We start from the raw sequence: 17,172 nt of genomic DNA on the forward strand, positions 1-17,172 counted from the left end.
ACTTTGGTAACCAGGCAAAGCGCGACGTCGAGTTCTGACACTCAACACGCAATGCCTCCAGAAATTGGCGGAAAGAGAACGGAACTGTCTTAATGGGAACAAAGAGCCTAAACATTAGTTTTCCAGGATCCCTCTGCCTACACGTGAAAATTAAAATATTTTCATTTTGTATTTTTATGTCAAATGTTACCCAATATTATAATGGGTATTAGATTTATTTATTTTTGTATTTTATTGGTATTTTTGTGTATGAAATATTACCCACTATTATAGCGGGTATTTCATACACAAAAATACAAAATGAAAATTCTTTTAGGTTCACGTGTAGGCAGAGGGATCCTGGAAAACGAATATTAAGGCTCTTTGTTCCCATTTATACGATTTGATTACATTTTGAAATGACAAATATTGAATGTAAAAATTAAATACATGCGTCAAATGTGTATCTACTGGATATCGCTGTTCGAGACCAAGTGAAACCAAAAATTATAGCTAGTCTGGCAGATAAGGCTGTCTGGGACTTTATAAGCCAGTGGTGAAACTGGCCCTTAGTATCACAAATAAAAGAAAAACAGATGATAAAAAAACTAAAAAGATTATTAAAAACTCCGTTTATATCAACAAATTTATTGCAAATATTTACTGGATTGTATCTGAGAGAATACTCCCGCGCGACAACACTAAAGTAATTCCAGCGAAGGTATTCACTTAAATACTTTTACAAAAAAAATCTTCTAACTTACTTAAACAGGTCCATGCATTCTTAATGCTTACAATTTTACATCATTTTGAGATATTTTATACCATAGTGAATCCAATCTTACATCAGAATGCATTCAATTTGGGTTCAAAGAAAAACGCCTGCGAGTATTCGATGCTTTAAAAATTCTAAAATTTAATTTACTAGTATAGTCTAATCACATAAAATATTATTTAAACTCATATCGAATATATCGAAGTCAGTCCGTCCGACATTTAATATAAATATGTAGTAAAGCATCGAACAAACGCAATAAAATAACTAGAATGTACCAATAGCGTGAGGCACACTTTACCGCGGTCTCCCCACACGCACACACGCGCCACACACACATTTGTATAAACATGTAAATATATTTAAATCTCGTAATAGACATCGAATGATTTGGTGTTTCACATTATCACTTACTGTCATAGGCGTCTAAGTCATTTTAGTCGAAACTAAAATACAAATCGCACCTTCAGAATTATAGTAACCTAATAAAAAAAACACATCATGATTTCGAGAAAGAAAAAAAATATATAGATAAATAAATCAATAGTTAATTTAAAAAGCATTCACTACTGTATCTTCCAAAAAGATTTTGTAAGCCTAATTTTTGTAGAAAAATGCAATTGTACACATCTTTATTTCTCTTTTCCCAAAACATGATATTTTTAAACTCTAAAGGTGCGAAATTATATTTTAACTTAAGTGAAATCATATAACATATATTACCAATTTCAAAGACTTCCAAGACCCATATAAATGATTCTAGCTACGTCTATGGTTACGACTACTTGTACTCGTACATAATTTTTCAAATTTCTTTTTTTTTTAAAACACGGCCAAAGAAAAACATGATCGGTTTAAATATTAAATAATTAGGTTTTTTTTTCAGTTTGAGAATATTGTAGAACTTTGAAGCGAGGATGTAACGGATTCCGGATCTGGACGAAGATATAAGAAAAATACTATTTCCGCCTGTCCGGAATATTAGTTTTTTTTTTAGTTTTTGGGGTAATTTTAGTAACTAATTTATAGGAAATTTACTGATGTGATATTTGTTATTCATCTTTTTCTAGGAGCAAAATTTTGGCGGCTGGGGCAAACAAAATCTAAACATATTATGTAACGAGTCTCCGATATTTTCATATTAGAAATGACTACGACCTAAGAAGTTCCACAACATCCCTGCTTTAAAGTTCTAAAATCTTATAAATTAAACATATTATATACGAAGCATTCGTGATCGACGATCGATTTCTACAAATATTTATATAAATCAAAATGTATGTATTTCAACAGAACATTACCACTAAGTGTCCGACAGTCCGGTATCAAAATATATCTTACATATAATAATTTACATAGAGACGCTCATTAACATTATAATACTAACAACAACAAAATGTAAGGCAGATAGATTTTCCGTAATACGTTTGAAACGACGATCGTTGTTATACACAACATTATATTCATTATTTATAGTTCAGAAATCTTAATTTCAGGGTTCAAGGCAGTCTCGTCGACCATATTAATATTGTTATAACTTTAATTATAATTAGAAGTTACTAACTAAACACGAGGAACTTCTTCATTTATAAAAATATTTAAATTTTCTCAGTTTTGATCTACACAAATAAAAAAATTTAAAACTCAAACAAATTAAAGTATTTTGTTATAATATATAACAATTAATGTTGCGTATAACAAACACATCGACGAGCGGGCTCTACATATGCATAATAAATATTGTACTAGGAAAGAGTGAGGGTGATCCATACAATATCATTTTGAGATATAAATAACTAAAATAAAAACAAATATTTTAGTCCATAATAAACTAAATTGTTAGCATTAATAAAAGAAATAGAAAAATCATAAATATCTTAAACTTTTGTAATGATAAATTAATTGAGAAACAATTCCCAGATCACCCTTAACTCTAAAATGTAAAACGGCATAACAAATTAGCACTAGGTGTGTAAATGTGGAAGCTATTAAACAATGTAAACGTACAATAATTTTACTTAGCCTAGAGCAAAACAAATTAAGGCATTTCTCTACATCGTTCCGAACAACCGCTATAATAAACTCGCTCTTTCGAATCCATAGACACTTTACTTTATTGAAAAGTCAAGTCTGTAAAAAGTTTAAAATGTCAAATGTTTTTATTTTCTTGTGCAGAATTGAAAATCAACACAATCATTGTTTGTTTTAATAAATCACTTTAGAGTGCATTTTCACCATTAGAATTTAATTATTAGTCATGTCTAAGGAAGAAAACATAACATTAAGATTATAAAGTTTTGTACCTGTAAGTAAATAGCGTATGATAATACAGAAAACACGATATATTATAAAATATCTTATATTTATATGAATTAAGTGTACAGATTTAAAATTACATACATATAAATACTTTTTATTTATATAATATGAAATTTTAACAATGTACATACTATAATCTATAAAAATAGAAACAGACTTAGCCTTACAATATTTTTGTCATCTGATGTGTGAGATCATCATGTTAATATTTTGGTCCGAAACAAGTGTCTATGAATTTGAATACTTACAATATTTTTGGCTCAACCTATCAAAGGAAACTACTCATCACCGATTTATATTAAAGTACCCTCTTTTATATCTAATTGATATTTGTTTCTTTGTATAAATATAACTATATTAATTATATCGCTTCCGTCTCGAACTGAGCCCCCTTTGAAATTGTTATAGGTCCGTAAGTTTCGTGCTGCTCCAGTTTCAGCATTTGATGCTTCTTGAGAACTAGTAGACTGTAGAACTTTTGCGCAACCTGTGATATATAAACATTAGTACATTTTAAAACTTTTATTTTTCTTAGTTTTTTTTAGTTACGTTACGTTATATACGTTAGTATATAAGAAATAAAAATAATTCATTCCCCTGAGTGTGGGTTATCCCACAACCGTAGCGTTTAAAGTCAGACGCTGTGCCGCTGCGCGACGACAGCCTGATATTTTAACGTAAATTAATTTTAATGTTGATGCCTTCTGGTTTCCATATTTTTTTATCCTAAACATCAATAATAATATTAAAATAAACAACTGTCAACTATTTGTAAAGAGAAATTGAAAACTGTGAGTTCAAATCTCATGAAATAAAATATATTAAAACATTGTAGTTTCGTTACACAATATTCATTCCCCTGCCTTGGTATTATTATCCTAGAATTCTGCAACCATAATTATATACGATTTTGGGAGGATGTATACCTGCTTCCTGTTGTTGTGTCGGGGTGCCAGGTCCGCAAAGTCGAGCACGCGGTCGGCGGCCAGCTTGGGGCGCATGGCCGTGAACAGCTGTGCGGCGCGCCGGTTCAGCACGCGCTCCTCGTACTGCTCCTCCGTCTCGCCCGCCTCGCGCACCTCGCTAAGGGGCTCCTCGGGCTAGATGAAACGCCAATATTATATTAGTATTTATTTTTTAGCTTCACACGCATTTATATTATATACTCAGATATACAGACAGACAGATTTACTTTCGAATTTATAATATAGGTATGGATAATTTTATTTTTTTATTTTACACAATAATTCCGAATTGCGTGTTGAGTGGCGGAAATCTACGCCGCGCTTTCCCTCGACACCAGAGCACACGAAATGGAAATATTAAATAATTTTATTTCCTAGAAAGGGAATGAAACCTACAACCTGTCGCGTTTGCAGTCACTTTTTGTGCCCCTGCGCCATGACTGGCCCCAAATTTTCAATCTCTCAAAGAATTTTATCACATTTAAATATCAAACATTTCTAATTGTTTCTCCAAGTCACTTTAATCTTAAACTTTTTCTACTTTATGGGATACACATTATGATAAAACTTACATTTTCAACACTGAGAGGTAAATCATAATCGTGCTGCGGACTGTGATGACCATGTTGGTCATCATACCCTAAGTTTGTCATTTGCATACTATTCTGTAAAACAAACAAAAAAGTTTAAATAAGAACACTTTACTTATTAGATTAAAAAAAGTTATCTTTAAAAGATCGATAGAAGAAGGCTTTTTTTGCTTCATACTTTATCCCGCATATAAAATAGTAGGAGTGTGCAATACTCCATCCCATATTTGAAGCATCATGGGGAACTCCACGTTGTGTTGGAGACTTCCTTACTTAAGAGTTTTATCAACATACTTATTAAGTGTGGAATAACACTTTAAAAGTATTAAAAAAGAAACTAACCTGATAATCGCCATGTTCAAGCGGCATGGGCAGCGGCTCCATCGGCCCTGTGTTCAGGTCGTGCGTGTGGGCATGCGCGTGCGTGTGCGTGTGCGCCTGCGTCAGGAACGGGTGCTCCCCGCCCATCTGCGGCATCATGGGGAGCTCCATGTTGTGTTGGAGCAGGGCGCCGTGTTGGAGACCTGCCCGTGACATATTGTATGCGTTTTAGTATACTATTTCAATTACTTATTGATATTATATAGGCGAAACTGAGAGAAAAAATATCCTTTCACTAGACTCTTATTTTCATAGTTTCATTCATATCTATATATAGTAGGGTAGTCAGAGGGAAGTCCGTGTCAGGACACTATTGGATTGAACTGGACATCCAATTTTCGATATATTCCGTCTCAATTGGCGGAACTTAACGCTGCGTTTTGTTTTGTTACTAGAAGAAAGAAAAAGAGAAAATATCCACAACCGTCGCATTTATATTTAGACGCTGTGCCATTGATGGACTCTATGGATAGATTTTCTCAGCCTCAAAATATAAAAATACACAAAGGCACTATTTTCTTTCCTTCAGTTCTTATTAAATAATAAAACAGCAAAATAAACCTCCTAATATTCTTTCATTAAGTCCGTAAACAATATCTTATATTACTTATAAACAAAGCATACTAACCAGAAGGTGTCATACCGCCATGTTGTAACCCCGCAGGCGTCATTCCGCCGTGTTGTAGGCCACCGGGTGTGAGGCCGCCGTGTTGGAGACCTGCCGGTGTCATGCCACCGTGTTGGAGGCCCGCTGGTGTCATGCCGCCGTGATCGAGACCACCTGTGGAATAAAGCAATCTTTATTAATTATAATTGTCTATTGTGAAATAGTATTTTAGGAGTTAAGTCACTGTTTAGTGGCATATAGAACATTCATCAAGATAAATTTTATACGGCACACGATGTGCCCCGTGTGTAACAGGTTAGGCAGAAGTAGCCTAGTGCTAATAGACTCCGCTTCCCACGTTCCATCGAATTCTGGAGGCAGGCATTGCGTGTTGAGTGGAAGAACTCAACGCCTCGGTTTTACCTCGACACCAGAGCGAAGAAATTAAAATATTAAACATTTTATGTCCTCGAGGGAGAATTTGTCCCTGAGCCTTAGGCCTCTGGCATTTATACCTAAATAAATCCAACATGGAGCAAAAAAAAATGCACACTTACCAGGCGTCATAGTACCATGATGGAGACCCGCTGGCGTCATACCGACGTCAAGACCAAGTCCCGGCGTCATACCTCCTGGCGTCATACCACCTGGGGTCATACCGCCCGGCGTCATGCCACCAGGCGTCATTCCGCCTGGCGTCATACCTCCCGGTGTCATGCCACCTGGCGTCATGCCACCAGGCGTCATTCCTGTAGAACAAAGTGGTATTAAATGACTGTACAGAGCAAGAACATACCTCAATTAAAAACACATCATTAACATTTTTTTTTCCTTTTATAAAATGCTTATTTATTATGCCATCTAATGATCTGTCTATACCAATAATCCAGCACCCTCTGGTCTTTAATAGTCCTGGATTAGTGATATTCTACTGCACTTTATTGATTATTCAATATTGATTTTGCATGTATTTATATATTAATATTTTATATGTATTGAGAGAGAAAGAGAAAGATGATTACCTCCATGTAGTGGACCAACCAGACCTAATTCGGGTTGATCACCGTGCTGTAGCCCTCCAGGTGTAAGACCACCTAATAAAAAAAAATAAAGAATTACATTACAATATATAGACATATACTAAGGCATAAATAATGTCCTCAACGACATTATCTTAACGCTACCATTGGTATTTTATATCGATCTTTTGAAAATATCTTGTAAGGAGAGCCATTTACAGAATTTAAATAAAATTAGTCTTAAAAAATGGGCACGTCGTAAGTTATCCAGTAAATGCCATATACACAGATAAAAGTGCAGGAGAGCGTCTATTATCTGAAATAATTAGAAATTTTGGGTGTTCGAGAAATCAGTTTGTATGGATAATAGAACTATGTTGATTTAACCATACATTTTCAAAATCATGTTTACATAATTATATCTTTTGTCTATTGATGTACAAGAATGCGCGAGTTGGACACGCGTAGTAGTTCGGATAAGCAGTCATTCAGTTGCTTGACGTTCGGATAATGGACGCCATTTAACCAAATCTAAATTAATAAAATCTAAATTAAGAATCACCTGGTGTCATAGCACCATGTTGTAGACTGCCCGGCGTTAGTCCTCCTTGCAACAGTGTACCGGGAGTTAGGGGGCCCAAAACTCCTGGTGTAAGCGGAGCTCCAAGGGAACTTAGCATACCTGTATTATTGAATATTATATGTTAATGATACTTATTTGCTCTTTTTATATACAATTAAATAATAATAAAGTTGGTAAAATTTATATTGATTATAAAATAAGTACTAATTTCCTATTACAGTAGATAGTTTAACAATAGGAGGCGTCCCTCGTATAACACGGTACTTGTACAACACGGTTTCGATATTACACGATACAAGAAATGATATTAGTATAACACGATTTTGAAAAATATGCATTTTAAATTTGAACTTTTTTTTCGTTCAATAAGCTGTTTCTACTTGTTTTATACTATGTAATTATTATTATTAGTCTTTGAATATATTTTATTGTTGTATTTTTTAATTTTTGTATTTCATCATAAAATTGAATTTAATTTATTTTTCTTAATAAAAACTTCAAGGTAACTTCCTTTTTCATTTATGTAGTACTAGCGGCCCGCTCGCGGTTACACCCGCGTGAACTATGTTATTATTAATTTCTGTCTCCATGACTACGTCCTAGTGACGTCTATGCAAAATTTGAGACTCCTAGCATTTGTAGTAACGAAGTTTCATACAAACTTTCGACCCCAAAAACAACCCAAATTTGCAAATTCCCGTCTTAGCGAGCACCTACGTCCTATAAGTAACTCCTATGGAAAATTTGAGATTCCTAGCGCTTGTAGTTTCTGCGATTTGGTGATGAGTGAGTGACCTTTCGATTTTATATATATAGATTTGGAACGAAATTTCAGCTATCATAAAATTTTACACCTTAAGATTTGGTTTCGATATAACACGGTACGCATTGCCTTTATTTGTATTATTTCAAAGTTTCGTATAACACAGTTTCGATATAACACAAGACAAGGTCTCGATACTACACGGTGTACAGTATGGTATACCTGGTTTCGTATAACACGGTTTCGATATAGCACGGTACGAATAAATCGTGTTATCGAGGGATGCCTGTATATATTTTGTTAGGGAAATTTGAAAATAATTTTTAAATATGGTCTTTTAAAATATGTGGCTACACATCTTTGGCTATTTTAGAAACAGATTTAAAATTTAATTTCTTAATTTTTAATAAAATTACAATTAAATAAATTTAGATAAATGATTATAACAAAACAAATCCCATTACCAATGATAAAAAGGTATGTAGAAAAAGCAACAATGATTATATGCGCATAAAGTGTTTGTGTAAAATAACTTCTCTCTCTAAAATTTTAGAGTCAAAATTAACAACATATTATTGGCGAAAGTGTATTATGCTATCCAAGATCATTAAAATGATATTGATGTATATAGATAGAGTGGCGTTCTTCCGGAAGAACTCCACTTAACCCGGAGTGGGTAGTTGAAGGTGAAAAAGACTAAAATAATTTAAATTGTAGGCAAAGACCATTTATTGGAAGGAAACTCTTATGAAGCTTACTTATTAAGTGGTATATATCACTTCTTAACGCAATTACGTTGAATCTGTTTATAAGCATATAGACCATAATGTGTTTGATTTAGTTTTTAAAAAAACGTTAACAACTTCTGATTTCTAATAGTTGTGTCAGTCTTAAAGCAACCTATCACACAGAGCAGCTATTGATTTTCTCACTGAATCTGCCTTTTGAGCCGGTGGCGGGATTAACGGTACCGATATTTCTATGTAATATATGTACATGTATAATGTATATATATATGTGTACCTGGCGTGGCGGGCGGCTCCACGTCGTCATGTCGCGGCGACCGGTACGGCGTGGGCGCGCGCTCCGGCTCTGTGCGTGCGCAGTGCGGGGGAGCGGTTAGTGGGGGAGGGGGGAAGCGACTCATAGTGTATATTATATAATAAAAAAAATTAGTGTTATATAAATAATTTGTGTAATATTTATTATTCCTAATAAATATTCTATAAAATTACACTATAAGCTCCTTCCCTATTATTATTATACACATATTAATAAGCACAGATGAAAATAGAATGCAACACCTTTATTATGAAGAATAATATAAAAGAATATAGAAATATTAGATATTGTTTTAATGGAATGAAATTAGTAGAACATTGAACATTAATCAAAAGCTGTGACTTATAGTTTGCTCTTAGATATAATATTTTAGTGAAAGTGAACCAAAACGAAATATATATACATATAGACAAATGAATATAAACTTACCGACTGATGGTTCATACTCTTGTGGGATAGGTGTTGGAGGTTCTAATTCAATCTGAGGTGCAGGAGTCTCTGGTGGGTGCATTGTCTAAAGAAACATTGTATAAAATTATGTCAAATATAAAAACAACAAATGTTGGTTTTTATTTGTTTTTTTTTTCGCTTCACGCTGTATTCCGCATGTAGTAAGCGAAAGAGTCTAGTGTTAAGACTCTCCGCTCCCCACTTTCCGTCGAATTCTGAAGGCATTGCATGGTGAAGAAAATGTAATTAAATATTTTATTGTCTCGAGTAGGACAGAGGAAGAGTGGTATGTTCGATTCAAACTCGAGGATGAATTATTATCATCTCGCATTGCTTACAAGACAAAGCGTGGACCGCCACAAACAAACACGCAATGTTCTGAATGAAAAGGTGTGGTGGAAGTGGAGTCTTGTAATAATTTTTACATTTCCTCTATCAATCCTGCTACAGGCAAGATATAGTATAAACGTAACAAAAAATGTACATTTTAGGAACTACTTAAAAAATATACATATTTTTTGTATATTACATTGAGCGCCTAATAGGGTATTTCAGAGATATCTATTAACCCGAAATACTTCTTAGAAAATCATCCAAAAAAATATCTATTAACGCACCTCCTCGTGTCGTCGCTTCCTGCCGGCGCGCCTTGCGACGGGCGGCTCGGGGTCGGGCGAGCGCGCCGGGTCGCCCTCCTCCGCCTCCGTGCGCAGCGTCATGTTGCGTTGATACTTCTGTAATCGGAAATGAGACTAACATTATTTAATTTATTAAAAGTATCCTTTCGTGGCGCAAGGGCACACAGTGTACTGAAAATCGACTGGTTGTAGGTTCAATCCCACTCGAGAAAAGGAAATATAATAATATTTTATTTAAATTTATATTTTCATTTCTTCGCTCTGACAACAAGACTGTTAACGCAATGGTTGTCGTTTTAGCCACGAGGCGGAATTTCAATTGCGGAATTGAACTCTGTCATCCAACACACGATCTTTCGAATTCGGGCGGAAAGTAACAAAAACTGTAGTTGTCTCTGCTACATGCGGGATATACAGTGAAGCTAATATTAAATTGTTACACCTATTTGTATACATGGATTTTGTGCGCCATATCTATTCCTAAAAATGTAACATTATCATTGTGTTCTCCACAATGTGACATTGACGACATTATTTTTGCTTAAATGTTGAAAATGAGGAACGAAAGTGTTTTAATGAGAATGGAGTGTCTTAACACTAGGTTCCCAGACTTCTTTTGCCTTTAACACACACCTTGAACAAGACCCTGGAGGGTATGGGCTTGGCAGGCAGAGTGAATAGCTTCTCTACACCACCCGTCTCCTTCCAGTGCATGAGGCGGCGCGTGGGCGGCGCCAGGTCCAGGGTGGTCACTATGTCTGACGTGTTGCTGAGCTGGTTCTTCATCTCCTCGCCCGAGATGTTCTTCACCTCGTCTACTATTAGCTTACGTTTCCGTTTCGCTTTTGTTATACCTGGGTATAATAGAGTTAGAGGTTAAATTATAAACTATATAATTTATTATTAAATAGTTCATTGTCACCTAAATTATAAGAAATACAGAAATGGCTACCAAGCATAAATTATTCAGTGTGATGCGTATTTACCAATAACATATAAAAATCTGAGTTTATGAAGAAGCTAACTCTAAGAAATTAGGTGCTAAATGCAAATAAAGCCCTTATATTTCTTTTAGTGTCACTAATTTTATGTTTTCCCCTATATGCAAACATTAAGCACCAACATTAATTGGACATAATGTGACTATTTTTTGTACCTTTAAGAACAGTAGCATCGACAGGTGCCAAAGCAAAGGATTCTTCATCATTTTGTAATAATGTTGTAGAGTCTATTGCTGGTGCTGGAGTAGCGGGCGCCTCGGCTGGCTGTGGTTCTTCCGGTACTTGATCGTCTACATCCTGTTAAATAATATAATCAGTGTTTATTTTATAGTCGTAATATTTCTTATTGAGGTGGGTCTAATTGTAACGCGCCAGTTGCGGGTTCGATCCCCACTCATGAATGATTTCTTTATATTTTCATTTCTTAGCTCTGACAAAAGACCAATGTTTAGTTCGTATCCTGCTTATAGCACAGTAAGCAGGGGGACCTGGGAATCTGTTAAATCGCTCCATTAAGACACTTCCATTTCCCACTTTCTTCCGAATTCTCGAGGCATTGCGATTTCTCGAGGCGTGGCAGAACTCAGCACCATGTTTCGCCTTACCAGAGCGAGGAAGTGAAAATATTAAATATCTCATTTCCGCGCGTTGCAATCGAACCGGCAACATGTCGTGTTTACATAAGTGTGCCATTATATAGAAAACAAATTCTCTATATTCTCTATATAAAATACAGTATATTAAATAGTATAACCATAGGCCTGACAGACGGCGGTCGCGGCGCGGCGGGAGGCGGCATCAGACCTGCGTCATCGCGCGGCGTCTCGCTCCCATGCGGGGGGGAACCTCCCCAACTGTAAATTTTATTTTTTTAAATCAATTTGAAAAAGATGTTAAAAAATTATCACATTGAAAATTATTTATTATTCAAGATGCTTGAGTTTAGCATTTAAAAAAATTATCGAGCTAAGTGACTGAGTCTAATGAGCAATGACTTTGCTACTTACTACTTTGCAGATAATTGTTATAAAAAATAATATAATACATAAGGATTTTATTTAAAAAATACACTTGTTAGTTCTAATCAGTTTATATCGATGAAAAGACATAAATTGACAACCCTGGTGGAGATCAAGCCCACAAGCATGGCGCGGAAGTACCTGTGCGCGGGCGAGGGCGCGCCGGGCGGCGAGGAGGGCGAGGGCGGCGCGTCGTAGGGCGGCATGTCGTCGTCAGAGTCCGCGTCCGCCGCCGCCTCCGCCGAGCGCGCGCTGCCGCCAGCTGCTTCTATCTCCGCCTACGCAAATACATGCTTTTAAGTTTTAACCGACTTACACAGAGTTATATGTATGTCCTTCAATATCATTTGTGACAAATCACTGAGCTGATGATAATGATATGAAATGCAATAGCTCAACAATTAGGAGCTAACGGCTAAGTTTTTAAACATTGTATTAACACACATATTATGTGCATATAGATATAGTTTTGAAGTTGGTATTTATAAACCATTTCATATATATAGCATTGTTATTTTCTCACTTACGCACTAAAAACATGTAATCTGTACTTTTAAATAGAAATTTAATTACATATGGGAATATGTACTTTATAATCATCAATCATTAATTAAAAAAAAATTAAATACTGTACATTGCTACTGTGTACTGTAATATATTGTGGCTTTGGTAATCATGCCTCAACTTTAGTCAAACTAAAATATATACTTAAGTGGAGATTTTACTTTCTTCACTATCAAAGCCGCGATATTTCGTGATTCTTTGTTGTTGCTATCTGAAGAATATTAAAAAGAATGTTGTAATAGGATAAAACAGAATAACAAATATATTGAACCTGTAATGATTGTGGTTGCGCAGAGGTACCAGGCATGCCAGTGCCAGCTCCGCCTGTGGAGCTTCCGGCCGTGACATCTCCGAATAAATCACCCTCAAATAGACCTCCCGCATCTGTATAAACAAATTTAATCATAAAATTCCATGTATCGATAATAATAACAAACAGTGGTTAAGATGATCTACAATTTTAGTATAAATTTGAATTTATCAAATTCCTACATACCTTGGAAATGTGGGCATAAGTAAAAATAGAAAGAGAAAGAATATACTTTAAAGAAGCTTCAGATTCACAATTATATCAAAATTATACTATATAAGTCTTTAGGTAAATTGTAACCTATTTATTATTCTGATATAAAAAGTACATAGTTCAGTAGTTTTTGAGTAAAAGTGGAACAAACATCCATCATCACAAGCTTTTACATTTAGAATATTAGTATAATACAAATAAAACATTATTATATTATTCTATCACATTCATTCATACACAACCATGATATTTTTAATAACATACTACTACTATAATTACTAACGTCCAAAATCCCCCACGTCGCCTATGGTGCCACCAAACCCATCATCCATAGGTCCATGGGGTGCTGCTTCCATACGAGGCTCATGAGACGGTGCAGTCAATGCAGGTATACCTGCCGCACTAGTACTCGCTACTGCATCTTTAGCCAACTCTAATGATGAACCATCCGCAAATAGAAGATTACTCTGTAATATATAATGTTATTTATTATATATGTAACGTAAATAAAACACTAAGTTCATTGAATAAGTATTGTATTGGCTAGGTAGCCTGACACGAACTAACTTGTCATATATAATTTCAACTTACCCACTTCAATTCCCTTTATTATTTAACAAAGGAAATAAGTACCTACATTTAAATCTATATAACAAACTTTGACTTTATATATGACATTATTTAACTGTAATTAGTAAAACTGTAAAATTTTATCTTTTAGGGTACATTAAAAGATAAAAAAATTACAATAAATTGTGAAACAACACACCTTTTTAATTGTAAATTAATAAATTCCACATATCTTAATTATATTTTCATCATCAAAATCATCCATCCATATTAATTGTGTTGTTTATTATTTTAAACACCATAATTATATAATATGAGCATCTGGTTTAAATAAATATAAATATTTTCAATATTAACTTTGTCCTATTTTGTAGGGATTGTAGACAAAATTCATAATATAACCAGACCTACCTGTTCTAATCCACCCTCATTTCCAATAGCCTCTCGCATAATATCTGGGTTATCTGTATCAAAACCCATGTCTCCAAATCCATCATCATGGGTAACTAAGTTCAAGGACCCATAGTCTTCTCGCATTGTTATTTCTTCAGCTCTTGACTGATTGAGTGAGAACTGGGCTTCAATATCTACTTCACTATTAAAAAATATAAAGATTTGTTATAATCATTATAATCATAAATCCTGTATCCATTTGAATAAAAATTATGGTTGTGAGAAATTCTAATAGGGGGAATGAAGTATTTTCATGTCCTTCCTTTGGTAACAAGACAAAGCTTTGCATTGAGTCCCACCACTTAACATGCAATATGCATCTAAAGTTGAGCAGCACATGAGGAATGGAATATCTTAACACAAGTTCTGTTTGCACCCTGTTATATGTGGGATAAAGTGGAAAGCTAAATAAAACAATAATGGTGTGAGTAATGTTTTTAACATTTATAAAATGTTGTTCTACTCTTAGGAAAGAAAAATACTCTTTAGAAAACATAAAAAAAAATTGTTTTGATTTAATCTAAATTTTAAGATTGAAATACCTTTATCTTGCTTTATGAATTAAATTTATTTTTCTTTATGTCCTACAGGTTTTAATTATTAATGATGTTCATATTTTACATTATTTGAAGTAGTTACTTCACTTTTAGTTAAAAGTGTATGATATAATTTTATTTAATTATTTATTAATAATAAAAAGGAGTAAATAGAATTGTATAAGAATTCAATTTATGGTTATTATGGTTATTACGCTCAAATTGTGCATACTTACTTTAATTCTGGCATAGCACTGTCAAAATCATGAAATACTTCAGGTAATGTAATAGCATTTAATGCGGCTTCTCTATGTTCCTCTGGTAAATCCACCATGCCTGGCCGAAAGGCCAACTACAAGAAATAAAAATAATACCTTTATACTTAGTTTCTATGTATTATTAAGCAATTTGTATTAATATTACATGTACAAAACATGTATCAAAATATTTGCTTCAAATTCATATTTAAAACCTTATTTGATTATTTGAAAATGTATATCATAACATCAATGAATAAATTGTAAAGGATAATAAATATTTCATATATGACAAAAGTACCTTAATTTTGACGAATGCCTCATTACAATCTTGCAGCAAGTATTTGGCTTTTCTGGAGTAAATTCTCACTACACCCAACAGCAGATGGCCCGATGTTCGTAAAGCCATTTTAACTTTAGGTTTTAAAATACCATCTACTGATTTTTCAATATTTGTCTCGAAAACATGAGCTTTAGTCAACTTTTTGTCCCAATGAGCTGCCAGCCAAATCTTGGCCAAAGGGCCCTTCTTGGCCAGCACAAAGTGTGCGTAAAACATTTTGAAAAATCACTTAATCTGATCAGTTACATCAAACTAGCCCTGTAAATAAACGATAAAGAAGTATAAACATTTAATAACACACTTTTTTACACGAATACCACGAACAAAACACTAACGACATTAACCAATTTGGCGCCTATTCTACGTTTACCTAAATTAATGTAGGTTTCATTTAAAATTTATTATTTTTAAATCACTATACTTTAATACATTAAGTTGACATATTTATAATATTATAATACATAGACAAACCTTCATAAATTACAAATTAAAAACTTCAACTTCCACATACAACGTAAACATGACAACAATTACGCTTTCAAGATGGCGCCGTGCATTTCACGATAAACGAATATCTTCGTTCAGAAATATAGTTGTCTTTTACAAAATAAATATATAAATTTATTTACCTCTATTGTAATAAAATAATTAATAAAATTATCACAAAACATAAATATATGAAAAGAACAGATTTACATGTATGATTAGGTTTCTCTATCTTATCTATAAATTTAAAGTTAAGAATTTTGTATAAATTGCCTTTATGTATTAGAATCCTATGGATACATTTAATATTATAAAATAACATGTAAGCTTATACATATTTAAATTAATAAATGTACCATCATCATCATTTAAATTGTATAAAATAATAAGTCCTAATATGTTCAAAACATATTTTCAAATTTAATTTATGTATTATTATTTACAAACTATATTCATGATAATTTAGTTGATTGACTAATATTTCCTCGGTATAAAAATATATTTGTCTGATTTTCAAACTTACTTTACATTGCATATAATATGAATGTATGTTATATTCCGCATTCTACATGAACGACGCTCTTTGTAACAATCAATACATGGTCAGGTACGTCTTTAGATGCATTTAGAGCTTTTAATGCTTGAAGAAACATAACTTTTTTTATCACAGATACGTTAGAACACCAATAATCCAAGTAAATATGTTGTCACTTAATGTGGAGTTACATAAATTTATTTTGAACGCTTTCATTTCAGCACCAACACGGATTTGAGTCCACCATTTTTACGTACTGTGACTTGCGCAGTACTAAGCAAAATAAAATCAAGAAAAAATGCATTAAAGAATGTTTTAAAACTAAATTACATAAATAAATAATTAACATTGTATTAGATTAAATCGTAAGCGATTTCATAACATGTTAATTACATTACATGTGTCCTTTTTAGTTCTTCAAAAATTGAGTTAAAATATAGGTCTGACATGTGTATGTCTGTGGCACTGGCATCATAGATTCCGAGTGTTCGAATTTAAAGTGCTGCTTTTTATTTACTGTTTTCAGCTTCACGATGTATCTCACATGTAGACAGAGTAGGCAGAGGGAGCCTAGTGTTAAGACGCTCTGGGCTCCATTTACCACCGTGTTCTGGAGGCATTGCGTGTTGAGTGACGGAACTCAACACCGTGCTTTAACTCGACACCAGAGCGAAGAAAATAAAGATATTAAATATTTCATTTCCTCGAGTTACAGAACACATTTACCCATTCACACGCGTGTTGCCCCTGCGCC

General features: G+C 33.8%; 1 protein-coding gene across 4 annotated transcripts; it reads right to left on the reverse strand.

Annotated features, from left to right (window-relative positions):
* Positions 1–611: 611 nt before the first annotated feature.
* Positions 612–16,693, reverse strand: vtd (RAD21 cohesin complex component verthandi). Of its 4 annotated transcripts, none has more exons than XM_085207748.1 (21): positions 16,407–16,693; positions 15,356–15,655; positions 15,034–15,149; positions 14,220–14,403; positions 13,522–13,705; positions 12,987–13,099; positions 12,293–12,429; positions 11,887–11,986; positions 11,288–11,429; positions 10,765–10,985; positions 10,111–10,227; positions 9,473–9,557; positions 9,005–9,073; positions 7,198–7,317; positions 6,639–6,710; positions 6,174–6,365; positions 5,638–5,790; positions 4,971–5,152; positions 4,611–4,703; positions 4,000–4,173; positions 612–3,560 (listed from the first exon to the last, which is right to left on the reverse strand). In XM_085207748.1, exons 2-21 carry the CDS (start codon positions 15,611–15,613, stop codon positions 3,435–3,437), a joined length of 2,838 nt encoding a protein of 945 aa, XP_085063874.1. In that variant the 5' UTR covers positions 15,614–15,655; positions 16,407–16,693; the 3' UTR covers positions 612–3,434. The 4 variants fall into 4 exon arrangements, with proteins under 4 accessions (XP_085063874.1, XP_085063872.1, XP_085063875.1 ...); XM_085207746.1 differs by lacking the exon at positions 16,407–16,693 and adding an exon at positions 15,869–15,952; XM_085207749.1 differs by lacking the exon at positions 16,407–16,693 and adding an exon at positions 15,768–15,904.
* Between the last annotated feature and the right edge of the window lie 479 nt (positions 16,694–17,172).

Source organism: Heliconius melpomene, chromosome 3 (assembly GCF_056956725.1).
Source record: "Heliconius melpomene rosina isolate 202511_hmr_F chromosome 3, ASM5695672v1, whole genome shotgun sequence".
NCBI lineage: Eukaryota > Metazoa > Arthropoda > Insecta > Lepidoptera > Nymphalidae > Heliconius > Heliconius melpomene.

Bases quoted from the DNA above. Each gene is read 5' to 3' on its own strand.
- vtd (XM_085207748.1), bottom strand. From the start codon at position 15,613: ATGTTTTACGCACACTTTGTGCTGGCCAAGAAGGGCCCTTTGGCCAAG. The intron at 12,430-12,986 runs GTTCAATATATT...GTATTTGCGTAG, and splicing joins CGCAACCACAATCATTACAG to GCGGAGATAGAAGCAGCTGG. The intron at 3,561-3,999 runs GTATACATCCTC...TATATATCACAG, and splicing joins GACACAACAACAGGAAGCAG to GTTGCGCAAAAGTTCTACAG.